This window comes from Anastrepha obliqua, chromosome 2, assembly GCF_027943255.1.
Source record: "Anastrepha obliqua isolate idAnaObli1 chromosome 2, idAnaObli1_1.0, whole genome shotgun sequence".
NCBI classification, from domain to species: domain Eukaryota; kingdom Metazoa; phylum Arthropoda; class Insecta; order Diptera; family Tephritidae; genus Anastrepha; species Anastrepha obliqua.
Window position 1 is genome coordinate 126,684,835 of NC_072893.1, and position 16,078 is coordinate 126,700,912.

General features: G+C 35.0%; 1 protein-coding gene across 1 annotated transcript; it reads left to right on the top strand.

Moving 5' to 3' along the window:
• The first annotated feature begins 15,243 nt into the window (after positions 1 to 15,243).
• Positions 15,244 to 15,868, top strand: LOC129239468 (uncharacterized). Its single transcript, XM_054874972.1, has 2 exons — positions 15,244 to 15,612; positions 15,675 to 15,868. The coding sequence occupies exons 1-2, from the start codon at positions 15,315 to 15,317 to the stop codon at positions 15,719 to 15,721; spliced, it is 345 nt and encodes a 114-aa protein (XP_054730947.1). The 5' UTR covers positions 15,244 to 15,314; the 3' UTR covers positions 15,722 to 15,868.
• The last annotated feature ends 210 nt before the right edge of the window (positions 15,869 to 16,078 follow it).

Genomic DNA, 16,078 nt, shown 5'->3' on the forward strand with positions numbered 1-16,078 from the left:
TTGATATTTGCCTTATATCCGAAACACACCTAACTAAGCAAATGTATATTACATTTCGAAGTTACAATATATACTGCTCAAATCATCCCCTAGAAAATGCAAGAGGTGGCAGCGCCATTATTATAAAGAAATGCATACATCACTTCGAGGATGAAAAAATAAGATTAACAGAGTTCCAAGCAGTAGCAGTTTGTATAAAACTATCTGAAGCTGATTTAACAGTAATAGCGCTATACAGTCCACCTAGACATAACCTAAAGTCAGAAGACTATAAAAAACTTTTTGAAAGCTACAATGGGAGATACATAATTGGTGGAGATTTCAACGCGATACATGTAAGCTGGGGTTCTCGCCTAACAACAACTAAAGGTCGTGAACTATGGAAAGCGGCAAAACAACTTGGCTGCCAAATTATCTCAACCGGAAGTCCAACCTACTGGCCTTCAGACCCTAACAAAATCCCCGATGTTATAGATTTCTTTGTAGTCAAACAAATACCAAACCACATCATCCAAGTAGAAGACGGCGTAGACCTGAACTCAGACCATTCACCTATTTTTATGTATCTTAATGGCAAATCAAAATTTAACGAATGGAGTCCCGTACTCTCAAATAAAATGACCGACTGGAATTTTTTCAAGTATAAACTCGATACGTATATTATATGGAAAATACCGACACAATTACCAAAGAAGAAGATATTGAAGACGAAACAATAAAACTTACAACACATAATCAGAAAGCAGCTTGGATAAGCACACCAGCAAGTAAACAAACACGAGATAACCATCTACAAAGATATCCACAAGAAATATTAGAAATATTAGGAGAAAAAAGAAAAGTAAGAAAAAAGTGGCAATCAACAAGGGTGCCCTCCAAGAAAACTGAACTAAAGAGATTAACAAAATTGCTCAGAGAAAAAATACAGGAGCATAAAAACAATATAATAAAAAACACTCTGAAAAACTTATCAGCAGAAAAAACAGGTGATTTCTCGCTTTGGAAAGCGATGACGTGTGTCAAACGACCAATTCAACATAATCCGCCAATAAAACATCAAAATGGTATTCACCTGCAGAAAATCTTTCAACCGCACCGAAAAACAATGAATTTCACTCCGCCATCAACTGTATAAGAGTTCGTTAAAATAAAGCATTTCAGTATAGATGAAGTTGCTACCGAAATTTCCAATTTAAAATTAAGGAAGAGTCCAGGGTTCGACTTAATAACCGCCGAAGTTTTGAGAAATATATCAACTAAGGCGCTAATGAAATTGACTTTTATAATGAATGCATGTCTAGATTGGAAATATATATCATTCCAATGGGAAGTATCCGAAATAGTAATGATACCTAAACCAGGCAAAAATCAGAATGAAGTGTCATCTTACCGGCCAATCGCTCTGCTTCCAGTAATGGGTAAACTATTCGAAAAGCTGTTCTCCAAACGCTTAAAATCTATAATTGCATGTAGAAACATCATGCCCTCACATCAGTTTGGCTTCCGGGAAAAACACTCTACCGTCGAACAAATACACAGGATAACACATACAATAGAAGACGCGCTGGAGAGTAATAAAGTCTGCTCAGCAATATTCCTTGACGTTGCCCAGGCATTTGATAGTATGGCACGAAGGACTACTTTGTAAATTAAAAGCCCTTCTTCCGTTGCAGTTCACTGACATTTTGGAATCGTATATAACAAATAGGTACTTTAGACTAAAGCAAAAGCAGGCGTATTCGGAAATAAAACAAATATTGGCCGGAGTACCACAAGGCAGCATACTCGGCCCAGTACTGTACCTACTCTATACCGCAGACCTGCCAGTACCGAAAACGTGCGATACTTGCATCTTAGCTGTTGGATCAACTGAAAACGAATCCATTCAGAAACTGCAGAAATCCATTGACGAAGTAGTCACATGGACTGAAAATTGGAACATAAAGCTAAATGAAACCAAATCAGTTCACGTGGATTTTACTAATAAAAAAATTATCTACAAACCATTTCATATTTTGTCAGCAATAGTGCCAAATGCTAATAGTGCAAAGTATCTAGGCATGACTTTAGATGTAAAGCTCAAGTGGAAAGAGCACGTGAAAATCAAAGCTGCTGAGCTGAATCTAAAGACGCAAAAAAGCCAATGGCTAATTGGCAAAACTCTGAGCTATCAACTCAAAATAGACTCCTCATTTACAACCAAGTGCTAAAGCAGGGGTGGACCTATGGTCTTCAATTATGGGGATGTACTGCAAAGACCAACATCGACATTATACAGCGCCTCCAAAATAGAGTAATCAGAGGAATCGTTAAAGCTCCCTGGTACGTGCGTAATGAAGATCTGCACAAGGATTTAAACTTAAAAACCGTCGCAGACACAGCCAATCTCTGTGCAGTTAAGCATGCTGAAAAGTTAAAATACCAGATCAAACAGCAGCTGCCAACAAACCTGACATTATCTTGTTCGACAAGACAAATAAAACGATCGAAGTAATCGATATAGCGGTGCCCCTTAATCGCAACATCCAAAGCACATACTCCACCAAAATATCGATGTATGCAGCTTTGGCCATAGAACTTAAACGAATGTACAAAGCGAGAGAAGTGAATATAATTCCAATAATTATATCGTCCAGTGGATTAGTGCCTAAGCATTTAATAAAAAACTTGAAGAAATATGACTGCCAACACCTCTCAGAAGACATGCAGAAGTCGACCATACTGGACACATGTGCAATAGTTCGTAGATTTTTAAATATTTAAGCAATAGTAATCGCATGGTCGTAGAACTTGGACTACGCTCCACCAGAGCACAATCCCTTGAAAATTTTATCCGGGATGTGTAATCTCCGGCAATAGCCGAGATGGATTAAGCTCAAAATAAAATAAAATAAAATAAAATAAAATAAAATAAAATAAAATAAAATAAAATAAAATAAAATAAAATAAAATAAAATAAAATAAAATAAAATAAAATAAAATAAAATAAAATAAAATAAAATAAAATAAAATAAAATAAAATAAAATAAAATAAAATAAAATAAAATAAAATAAAATAAAATAAAATAAAATAAAATAAAATAAAATAAAATAAAATAAAATAAAATAAAATAAAATAAAATAAAATAAAATAAAATAAAATAAAATAAAATAAAATAAAATAAAGTAAAATAAAATAAAATAAAATAAAATAAAATAAAATAAGACAGATGTCGAAGATGCAATAGTCGAAGTGAGACGTTAGACCACGTGCTAGTGGAATGCCCCACACTGGCAAACTCTATGTACCTGAAGCGACATAATGACATCGCGAAAATAATCCATCTAAAATTGACGCAGATGTACAACTTCAATCCAAGCAAAATACCGTACTTTAGATACACCCCAGAACCTGTTCAAGAAGACGCCAACTACCTTCTATATTATGACCGAAGAATTTTAACAAATGCCACAAGAGACCACAATAGGCCAGATATTTTCCTTATTGATAAATCTCAAGCGACTGGTTATATAGTTGATATTGCTGTTCCTCTAAACAGAAACATGCAAAAAACATATGCAGAAAAAATATCCAAATATTCTGACTTAGGCATTGATGTCAAACGCCAGTGGAAGCTAAGGAAGGAGCACATACTACCAATTATCATCTAAGCCCACGGACTAGTGCATAAAAACTTAGCAGACAACGTGAAAACTCTTCAACTCCCAGAATATTTAATTTTCGACATGTAGAAAGCAGCTTTACTCAATTCTTGTCATATAGCCCGAAACTTTTTACAGTAAACGTTTTTCTTGTTTGTAAAATTGTTAACTATTTCATATAATACTAGCTGACCTGGCGAACTTTGTTCCGCCCTAGAGGCAATAAAAAAACAGATTTTTGATTTTATTAAGTTAATTTTTTTATTAATCAAGTATTTCAATGAAGCTTTAATAGATTGCACTCTTCAGTTAAGCATCTTTTGATACACGACAGTTTTTGCTGTATTATCAGGTGTAAGAACAAACAACGCAGATGGTTTTCCGACTCGTGAACATGCCACATATAATTGACCATGTGAGAAACATTGATTTTCTAGATTCAGACCACAAACTTTCAAGGATTGGCCTTGTGATTTGTTAATGGTCATGGCGAATGCAAGACGGATCGGAAATTGAAGTCTTTTAAACTCAAACGGAAGATCGGTTCGGATCATCGGGATCCTCAGAATGAGAACTTCTTCACCTTCGAATTTTCCTTTGAGTATCGTCGCATAAATCACATTGTTCATCAATTTATTTGCCACCAAACGCGTACCGTTGCAAAGTTTTGGTGGGCTTATGTTTCGAAGCATGATTACTACGGACCCAACTTTTAGGCGTAAATTGTGCGGTGGTAAGCCAGGCACATCCAAGGAGTTTAAAAATTCAATTGGATAGTTGGTGGCTTCATCTTCTTTTGAATGAATGCATTGTTCCAATAATATCATTTTGAATTATGCAGTTTAGGTCATCTGCATCTTTATTCTTAGCCGCTAAAATTGCTCGCTCACTCAACCATTCATTATTTTTGTAGTTATTAATGTTGTTTGGGAATACTTTATTAATAATTCCTCTTTGGATGAGACAAAGTTACAGACATTCTGAGGAAATGAAATCAATCCGCTCGATTCGTCGACAGGTAATCGACCATTACCGATGGTCAGTAATTGCTCAGAGAAATCTTCAGTTGTGTCTTTAAGTAATGCAACTCTTATGTTTGTTGTCAGCTGAAGTTTCTTCACATAGCGTCATAAATCCGATTATTTGAGGCAAGCGTTTATTTCGTCAGCAGCCGTTGATCTTGGAATTACTGGCAGTGTTTGGCGGAAGTCGCCAGACAGTAAAATCATTGCGCCTCCAAAAAAGTCAATAATGGCAATTTCACTCTTCCACTAAGGCAGCACAATCCGGGCGTTTCTCCGGAAAACTTCAATGCGTCACAATACTCGCAAACAACGTTCATTGGCCCAATGCAAATGCTAGGATGCAAGCAGTAATCAGTGTTGCAATCATATCGAAACACTGCTCGATTCAAATCAGTACTTGATAATTCTCTTCTTGAGTGTCGAAAATGATCTACTTGTTGATCTCTGTTATTCGCTCGACGATTTCGCATTACCAACCCAGCCGTTTCACGGGCTGCCTCGCTTTGCTCTTGTGATTGAGAAGCACGAAGTCGAGCCATACTAACGCGGCGCTCTTCACGGGCAATACCTTGCGCTTCTTCAGTCGTTTCATTCGCAATGTTTCGTATCCTTTTTGCATTACGGCTTTGTCGGGAAAGATTCGATCGTCTTGGTCGCGGCATTGATAATGATGATTCAAAGAAATTCAAATTACTGTGATTATATAAAGGTTGCCAAAAAAGTCTTGCGGTATTTTTATTGAATTTTCAATTCTTCATAAAATTGGTTATAATAATGCGATTTAAATCAAATATGCGCCGTTTTGTTCGATGACGAGTTCCTAACGAGATGCCAACTTCATACTGCCCCTCTTATAGAAGCTCGCTTCCCTATTGTCAAAAAACTCGGAGAGCCAATTTTCACAGGACTCTCTTGTGGACAACTTCCGACTACCAAGCTCGTTCGCCATGGACAGAAATAGGTGGTAATCACTTGGTGCGAGATCCGGACTATACGGTGGATGCAAAAGAACCTCCCATCCGAGCTCCCGGAGCTTCTGGTGCGTCACCAAAGATGTGTGTGGCCTGGCCTTCCTGTTGGAAGACAATTCGGCCTCTGTTGATCAAAGAGAGCCTCTTCTGCATGAGTGCTGCATTCAAGCGGTCCAGTTGTTGGCAGTACAGGTCCGAATTGAGCTTTGTCGTAAGTGACCCACTTTTCATCGCCAGTCACCATCCGCTTCAAAAACGGGTCGATTTTGTTGCGATGCAGAAGCGGCACCCATACACCAAGCTTCTTTTTGAATCCAAGCTTCTTCAAATGGTTTATAACGGTTTGATGACTCATGCCCAGCTCTTGGCTGCTACTATGCCGGTCTCTTTCGATCAATTCAGCAATTTTATCGCAATTTTTGACGACAGGTCTTCCGGACCGTGGCGCATCTTCGATCACCTCTGCACCAAAACGAAAACGTTGAAACCATCGTTGTGCGGTGGAAATGGAAACTGTATCGGGTCCATAAACTGCACAAATTTTATTGGCAGCATGAGATGCATTTTTGCCTTTATCGTAGTAGTACTGTAAAATATGCCGTATTTCCTCTTTATTTTGCTCCATGTTTGCGGCGCTATAACTCACGAACGACTAAAAGCAAACAACAATTAATCAAGCACGTGTTAGCACGTGAAAAGAGCTTTCCAATAAGCTCTAGCGTGAACCGATGCGACGAATACAACTAGAACTACGCTCTTGCAAAGACAAGCTTGCGGAAATACCGCAAGACTTTTTTGAAAACATTTATATTATCTAATTTTCTACTTAACCATAGACAAAATTACGTTTAGCTGCCATTTGCGTTTTGTTATTCCATATCAGATGCGTTTTTGTTATACCACATTTTATAGTGACTTCAAGGAAAGGCGTTCAAATGGGATAAAAAGTAGCCTATGTCTGTCTCCTGGTTCTAGGCTACCTCTCCACCAATTTTCAGCCAAATCGGTTCAGCCGTTCTCGAGTTATAATAGTGTAACTAACATGACTTTCTTTTATATTATATATTTATAGACATTAATTTAATTGTAATCTTTGTACGTGTTATAAATTATTGGCTTGAAGCAAGGCTGTCGCCAATTAATGTATATCACTTGGGATGCAAAACAAAAAAAAAAAAGATAAAATTAAATAAAATAAAATAAAAACAAATAAAATAAAATAAAATAAAATAAAATAAAATAAAATAAAATAAAAACAAATAAAATAAAATAAAATAAAATAAAATAAAATAAAATAAAATTAGAATTAGGAAAGCCAAATAAAATGAAAATAAAGTTAGAATAAACAACTTAGAATAATTTAAAATATTATAAAATTAAATATAATAAAAATATTTTGTTTTTAATAAAAACCGATTAACTGTAATAAAATGAAAGAAAAGTAGGCCAAAACAAATAAATAAATATAAATAAAATCAAATTAGGACAAAAAATTAAGTAAAAATAAAATTAAAACAAAAAATTAAAATGAATTCAATTTAATTAAAATAAAGTAAAATTGAAACAATATTTTGTTATTAACTTTTGATTAAATAAATTATATTAAATGGAACAAAATGTGATAAAAAATAAGTTAAAAGTAAGCAAATGAGATTAAATTAAAGTTGAAATAAAAATAGAAAAAGTAAAAGTAAAAAAGTACATAGAAAAATAAGTAAATCAACTTAAAATAAAATAAAATGAAATAAAATAAAATAAAACGAAGTAAAATAAAATAAAACAAAATAAAATAAAGCTAGAACGAAACAAAAATAATTATATAAAAATAAAAAAGAAAATTAACTGTAATAAAATGAAATAAAAGTAGACCAAAACAAATAAACAAATTCAAATAAAATAAAATTAGGGCAAAAAAAATTGAATACAAATAAAATTAGAACAAGAAATTAAAATGAATTGAATTAATTTAAAATAGAGAAAAATTAAAAAATTTTTTTGGTATTTACTTTTGTTTAAATAAAAAAAATTATATAAAAATGAAATTAGAACGAAAAATTCAAATAAATTGAATAAAAAAGATTAAAATATTATTTTGCTATTTACTTTTGTTTAAATAAATTAAATGAAACAAAATGTTATAGAAAATAAGTTAAAAGTAAACAAATTAGATTAAATTAGAGTTAAAATAAAAATCGAAAAAGTAAAATAGAACTAAAATGAAACAAAAATAAATATTTATAATAAAGCAAAATTAGAACAAGACAAAAATTAAAATAAATAAAATTAAACTAGGACAAATAAGAAAAGGAATGAATATATAATTGGAGAGACCTACAGTTTCAAGCCGACTCCGAACGGGAAATATTTTTATGAGGAGCTTTTTCATGGCAGAAATACACTCGGAGGTTTGCCATTGCCTACTAAGGGACGATCGCTATTAGAAAAAACTTTTTCTTCATTTTGGTCTTTCACCGAGATTCGCTACGTTCGCTCTGAATTGCGAATGGTGGTCGCGTACCAACCTATCCGGCTACGGCCGCCGCCAAAAAAGGATTAAAGAAATTCACACGTATTCAGGTAGGAACATGAATAAAATTAATGCCGGTTCAATTTCGGATTAATAAAAGGTCTTTGAAAAGTGATGCCAAGATGATAGGAGTGAATAACTCCTGTTGTCTCTTCCAGTGTTTCATTACCAAAATAGTTTTCCATCCTTTCTAAAGCTTTCGCAACATTGAGACCATTTTTAAAACTGTAAAAACAGTTCGAAAACACGTGCCGAAATAGATTTACTCAAGACGGCGTAACTTTTATAAATCCTAAGCAATGGCGATCAAATTTTGGTAGTAATGTTAATCAAATATAATATGTCGCGCAAATACGTTAAGTTAGAGCGCCACCTGGTGGTTGTTCGGGGAACTTTTTGAGCAAAGTGGTAATATTGCTAAGAGCTGAATTTCGAATAAAAATAGTGAAACCTCAAAGCACCTCAATTTTTTTAATTTCTTAAATTTTAAAATAACAAATAGGCGCGTAGACTCATTTCTTTCGTATTTTTTATTTTTACTTCATTTTTTTTTACTTTTTTCTAATTTTGTAATTTAGTTTTTGTTTTGTTTTTCACTAAATTTTTTTCTTTTTAACTTGCACTTTTTTGTTTTCTTAGCTACCAAAGCTGGCGAATTGTTTACTTTGTTATAGGCAATGAACTGTGAAAGTTTTAACATAAGAAAAAAACAAAATATGCTTAGTAACTGATTGAAGACTAAATTAACAATATTTTCTTATACAAACACTGCTAAATAAACTACAATAGCAACAAAGTTCTTACCCACTTATTACTATAAGTAGTTTACTTCTCTTTTGGCAAATTTACGCAGTTGTATTTTAATGAAAAAAAAAAACGCCTTTTCAGCAAGTATAAAAACCCAAACATTTCGAAAGTTTACCATAGTTGAAGTTAAACAGCGCTTAAGAACGCCTACTAACTTTTCGAAATTGTCACCATCTAAAAAGAGTGCAAAAAAACCGCTATGCGTCTTCTGTTCCTGTGTGTCCTTTTAGCCTGTGTGGCCTTGTCCTTCCACGAGGCAAACTGCGCAGACACAACAACTACCACAACCACCACAACTACAACGGCAGCAACAACAACCACTACAGCAGCGACAACAACAACTGACAAATCTAAAGTGAAATGTACCCGCTCGTGCACTCACAACTACAATCCAGTTTGCGGTACATACAAGGGCAGGAGACGTACTTTCGAAAATCTCTGCATACTAAGAGCAATGAGGCGTTGTGCCCGCAAGCGGGGTACTTTGAGTAAGTGACAAAAATTAGGTTAATCTAATCTATGAAACACAAACACAATTAAAATCATGTTTCTTGTTTTTAGGCACTCTCGGCATCCGATTCTTGCATAGAGGCAGATGCCAATGATTATTATGGTTGCGTACATAATAAAAAACAGCTCCATGTTGGGCTTCCAAAGCATCCTTCCTTAAAACAATAAAAATTTTATTATAAAACAAAAAAAATATTTGTATTTAATCGCTTTAATAACTCTTGTAGAAGGGGATCTGGGACATGATTAGGATAAGGCAAGTGGTGCTCGCAAGGTGGTACACCGTTACGACTCCTTTTAATTCTCTAGCTCTGTTTTCAGATTCCATTTGCTGGATTAGATGATTTAGATACTTTGCACACCTTTAGAAATTTTCTGGCCAAAATATTTTTTTTTTGATAATAACTTTTCTTTTATAAAATTAAGAGGTTCTATAAGCATAAATTAGAAAGGAAATAATTTTTATTCATTTTTTAATTATATATCCTTTTCTTTTGAATTAAATATAAAAAAAAAAAACAAAAGTAAACTGAAGGTCTCTAGAGAGTGGAAAGTCTATTTTTTTTCCTTGTTCACTCCTCTCGATAAGACTCAGTCTTGCGTTGGCTTTGCTAATCTATTTTGATTTCTGACAGGGTAGGTGATTAGCCTGTTGCTACGCTCGCACGCTTTTTGTTTTTGGTGTAGTTAAAAGAGGAATTGATTGTTGATCCTTATTACGGCGCATTTATTTTTCGTATACCTGCTAGACCTCTAGGCAACACTTCACCCATTATTTCATCTTGAATTGATTAACACGCAATGTGTGAAATGCTTCTATTGCCCGCGCTATAAGATAATTCAATGAGAACTCGAGTTCTATTCCGCTTGACTTTTCGATATTGAAGCATGAATTTTATGAATTCTTAAACTCCTTTTTAAACTTATTGAATTAAATATCTGCAGTAATTTGAGCTCCTATTAGCTCACTTTGTAAAAACTGTACTTATATTTTAGAATTGAAACGAAACAAAACTAATCAAACTTCGTCTACGCGGAAGAAGTTCTACGCAAAAATAGTGTCGCGTTTACTACGAATTCTACCTGAAAGCACCATAGATAACTCTTCCAGCTGAATTTTACAAACACTTTCTGAAGCTCCATTAATTCGTTCGTTGAGTAAGAGGTAACCGTAAACTATTGTAACGTCTGAATGATTTTAAAAACGTTCAATTAAAATTATGTGTGCATTAATTTACTTTTGCTCGATATGACCACCTTTTGCCTTGACTATGGCCTTGAGATGGTCCAGAAATGAATCGCAAGCCTCCCGAATGCCACTTGCAGGTATTTTGGCCCACTCGCGGACAATGGCTTTATTCAGCACCTCAGGACTGGTGAATCTTTTAGTTCGGATCTTGCTCTCGCGTCTGGTGAACTGGAAATCCATTCTGTGGACGTTATGAAGTTCGGAACGTTGCGTTTTTAGCCATTCTCGAGCCTTGTGAGACGGTACCAAATCCTGTCCATAAGCCGCTTGAAGCTATATTTAAACCAATGTCTAAACCACCGGCTAGGATTGAACGGTGGCTTCTTAGGCTTCAATCATTAGGTTAGGTTAGGTTAGGTTGTAATGGTTGCCCAGAGAGTAGGGCCCACTGGGACGAAATAGTTTGGTTCGTCCTTTGTGATACCATTGAAGGATAAAGAAGGGGGAGGAAGGGAAGGGATGGGGAGTGGTGAGTGTTTGTGGACTACGAACGGTGACTAGTCCGCGGTTGTGTTAACCTCATTATGCTGCTGATGTAGTCCATCAGATTTTTGTTATCAACACCTGGTATATCAGCAGGTGCAGAAAAGAAGTGAGAACCAAGATATTTGAATCTTAGTCTCGCGAAGGCTGGGCAGCTAAGGAGCAGGTGCTGAGATGATTCCACCTCATCCTCCATACAGCTGACGCAAAAAGGAGGACGCAGTCTGATACTTCAACCATTTCACCTACCCACCTACCCGAGAGAGATCTTTCAATTTTCCCATTCATAATGAACACTTTAGTTATATTGAAACTCCAAATATAGTATATTGGAAACGCATGATTTAATAAAACGCATTTCCCTGCCATTGTTTACTTTGCGTACTATTTCTGCTACCTTTCTACTACGAGTATCATTTTCGTAGAAGGCAAATACAAATGTAAACAAAAGAAGTTATTTCTTTCATAAATGAAAAGTGAACACAGATATTCAATGATCATACTGTGAGCGTCAAATAAAGTGTACACTTTGGTTTTGATATTTTGTGCTTTATATTTAAATTTCACAAAGTGGTTCTGAGGAAAATATTACTATCTTTCTGATTTTGTCAGAGGACCAAGAAAATGATGATTTTCAATAATTTCTTTTTGCTAGTCAGTTGCTCTATTTTACAAAAATAAAAACATAGCAATAATACATCATGTTTCGACTTGACTTTAGCAAAATTTGAAACAAAAAGTTTAATAATTGTAAAAGTTATCGCTGTTTGTGTGGATCCCGTTTCTCCAGAAGTCCCTTGCTTTGATCATCACAAGCCTTTGGAGATTTATCTAAAACCAATCGAACAAGAGAAATAAGTTTTATTAATAGATAATCTTGTGTGTGGTCAAAGCTTTTGTTTTTTTTTTTTCAAAATTAACAATATGGCGTCCCTAGGAAATATTTTTCAGATTTTCGAGAAGAAAACCGACACTTAATTGTTAAAAAAAATCGAAATTCTTGAAAAAAAAAAATACTTCGATCAGGCACGAGTTTTCTATGTATAGCGGTTTTTAAGTTACAGTGATGAAGAGTTCAAAAAAAAATAGTTTTGAGAAAAACGCATTTAAAGTTTTGCTTTCGATTCCGGAGCGCCCGAGCGCCCTTTGTTAATTGTTGAATAACTCAAAAAGTATTTTTTGGATTCACTTCAAATTTTCACACAATAGTTTTAAGATATTATACTTTAAGAAAAAGCAAAAAAAAACAAATTTTTTGAAAATTCTGACTATCCCTAACCCCATAATGGTTTCGGGAAGTTATAGCCACATATACGAGGTGTGAATTATGAATTTTCGCAGGTTACGTATATTCGAATTTTTTTGTGGCGATATGTTGGTACTCATGTCTCTCACTCATGCCGACGAGTTCGGCCATTTTGAATGTTCAGTTAATTGTTGACAGCTGCTTTGCACGTGTTTCGGCTCGTCTTCGATTTTTCCCTATTCAAAAAGATGGATCAAAGAACCTGTATCAAATTTTGTGTGAAAAACGGAATTAAGTGCGCGGATGCATTCCGAATGTTGACTGTGCCATACGGAGAAGCTACTTTGGACCAAAGCAACGTTTATCGGTGGTACAAAATGTTCTCAGAAGGCCGAGAAGATGTGAACGACGAAAAGCGTGCTGGACGCCCGAGCACTTCAACAACAGACGAAAAAAGATGAAGTGACGAAAATGGTATTGGCCAATCGTCGAATCACCGTTAGAGAAGTCGTGAAGTCCTAGACATATCGATTGGCTTGTGCCATTCGATTTCTTTCAATGAATTGGGTCGTTGAAAAATTCGTACCGTACCCAAGTTCGGTGGAATGTAAAAGTTTTGCTCACCGTTTTCTTCGATTGCAGGGGCGTTGTGTTCATGAGTTCTTGCCACAGGGTAAAACGGTCAATAAGGAAGTTATGCGCAATTTGCGCGAAGCAATTCACCAGAAACGCCCGGATTTGTGGAAGAACAAAAATTGGCTCTTGCATGACGATAACGTCCCTGATCACACATCGTTGCTTGTGCGCGACTTTTTGGCCAAAAACAACACACTAATGATGCGACAGCCACCGTAAGCCACTGTATTCCACAGACCTGGCCCCATGTGACTTTTAGAAAAAATGTTGGCACAAATGCATAATATCTCATGGGGATTACTTTGAAGGGAACAAAATAGATATTAATGATTAAATAAATAATTTTTGAAAAAACACAAAATTCGCGATTATTTTTGAACACACCTCGTATGCATGCCCTCATATACCGTATGCACCCTGTGTAAAACATACATTAGCAGCACTGGAAAAGAGCTGCGAAAAATGACATTTGTTTGGAATGTTTGGATTAAAGGAGCCATGGTGCTTCTTTTTATTCATCATCAGCATGATTCAATTATTAAAGGTTTGCTCACGAGTGACATTCGATTTTTGACACTCCTTACAAAAGGTTGTATTTAAGAAGGTGCATAAAAAGGAAAACATTAAATCCTTTTTGGGAAAAATGGTAGCAAAATAGTATTTTGTTACTTAAATGGAAACAAACTGCGAACGGTTCAAAAAATAAATTTTAATTAATATTTGAACGTAAATAATGGTATAGATAGAAGTGGTTAGCGGAAATTGCCAAGTAAATACAAGAAATTATTTCACATAATCCAAGATTTCATTTTGTGAATTAATTTTTAAATTTAAAACTAATCGCGAAGTTTCGCCAATATGAAACTATTTTGTTAAAAATAAATAAATAATTGGCACGTACAATTCTGTTAGGTGTTTCGCCGAGATCCTCCTCCTATTTGTAGCGCGCGTTCCACAATTGGAAGGCCCTACAGTTTTAAGCCGATTCCGGTAGATGGTTTTTTATGAGAAGCTCTTTCATACTGGTACTATGCTTTTCTAAGCCTCCTCTGGACACTTCATCCATCCATAGGAAGGTGGGCTCATTGGAAACAAGTTTTGCCAACTTTTTTATAATGAGGTCTGCAATGTAATCGATTGCGTCGGGACTATTCAATAATTCTCCCTGCTGTAACTCTTTAGCAAACGCTAGCTGCAAAACATGAGTTCCGTTTAAATCACCACATCATAAGAAATAAAGCTTTGTAAATTCTCCATCTCGTCTTGACTTAAGCGGTATGTATTCCATGTCATACTGCCATAGTCCTGAACATACCGATGAAAACTCTTGAGCGAGTTGTTGCTCGTAAGCAGTCCATTTTGAAAATGAAATGTTTTTTCTACAAATTTTACTTTTCCTCCACTTTTAGTCAAAATTTCTAGAGCTAGCAACCCAGTGTCTTGCTAAGGGAGCCGATTTGTCAAGAGGGAATGAGAAAGCTGCTTACTGAGCAAACCTTTTATTATTGAATCATGCATCATCAGTATCTCAAAAGATGATGTTGCTCCTCCACTTCCAAAACGTTTGCCTGTTAGCTAAATTTCAGATATTGTGCTGTCATTTCGAAAAAACTAATGCCGAAACTGAATGCGTTAAAATACGAATTATTTTCTTATTCTACGAAATTTTTAGACTATCAACTACTTTCACGGCATAAAAAATGGTTCAGAGGTAGTATATCTTTGAAAAATTAAGATGATCGTATTTTAGGAAACACAAAACAGTCGGAAAACTGATGAAATACGTGTATCCCTCGAAAAGATGATCACCGAATGTACCGAATGAAAAAGTTGGCAAACGCGCAAATATATCAATTTGTCATCTATATTATGTATGTCTTAATTATTTGCAATAAGCAGTGCGCAAAGAGCAAAGAGTTAGGGAATATGAAAAATTAAATGATGCGCAAATAATTTTAATTAGACGATTTAGCAATAGGAAATATGCATATCAAATTTTCTTTGGCGCTATTAGTATTAACTATTTGCGCAGTTGTATTGACAATTCATCAACATCTATTTTTCGCTAAGAAAGTAAACAATTGGGCAGGTATAAAAAGGAGAGATCTTCAAATTTCAATCATAGTTCATCCTTAGCTGCACTCAAGCGAGCGTTTGAGCTAATCCAAAACTTTAACTAACTTTAACATCAAAAGAGTTGTCAAGAAGCAAAACAAGGATGCGTCCTTTGCTGCTGTTGGGAGTTTTCGTCTTTGTGTCGTTGTCTATTTATCAGGTTGATTCTGCTACTACGACCACAACTGAAGAAACTACGGCCGATGATTCTGATGACGATGATGATGATGATGACGACTCTACTACCACGACCACTGCCGCATCTTCAACGACTTGTACAAACTCCTGTCGTCGTGTTCGTAAACCAGTTTGTGCTAGGGTCGGTGGCGTTAAACGAACTTTCCTTAATCTCTGCTACATGAAAGCGGCTAAGCGCTGTGCACGCATCAAGGGTAGAAAAAGTGAGTGACAAAAATTACGATATTAATTATTATTTTTGATATTTTGTGTTTCCTTTTTCCAGATGTAGTATTCTTGCATCGAAATGCATGTAGTCGGAAATCTGGATAAAATGTAGTTGTATATAACTTCAAGAGGCGCAAAACTAATGTTTCTGTAAAAATATTTCACTTTAAAACAGAGTTTAATAAAAAATGCATTCTAAGCACGCAAATAAAATAATTTCAATTCATTTCACCATTGTGCACGATTGCGATTCACGTTTGTTTCTATTAATTTTAGATTAATTATTATAATTAATTTTAATTAGAATAGCTTAACAGTTTAAAAGCCACTGAGTTGCCAACAGCCTTCCCGCTAGTAAAAGGCAACGAAACACAGCTTGAATTATTTGTTCGCACGTAAAAGCGCATTTCTTAACAGAGGGAAAGAGATATTGACAGAGAATGAAATCAATGAAATGTTATT

What these genes read in the sequence shown, in the direction of transcription:
- LOC129239468 (XM_054874972.1), top strand. Translation starts at nt 15,315, where the DNA reads ATGCGTCCTTTGCTGCTGTTGGGAGTTTTCGTCTTTGTGTCGTTGTCT. An exon ending in ACGCATCAAGGGTAGAAAAA is followed by an intron (nt 15,613 to 15,674) that starts GTGAGTGACAAA and finishes TCCTTTTTCCAG; the next exon opens with ATGTAGTATTCTTGCATCGA.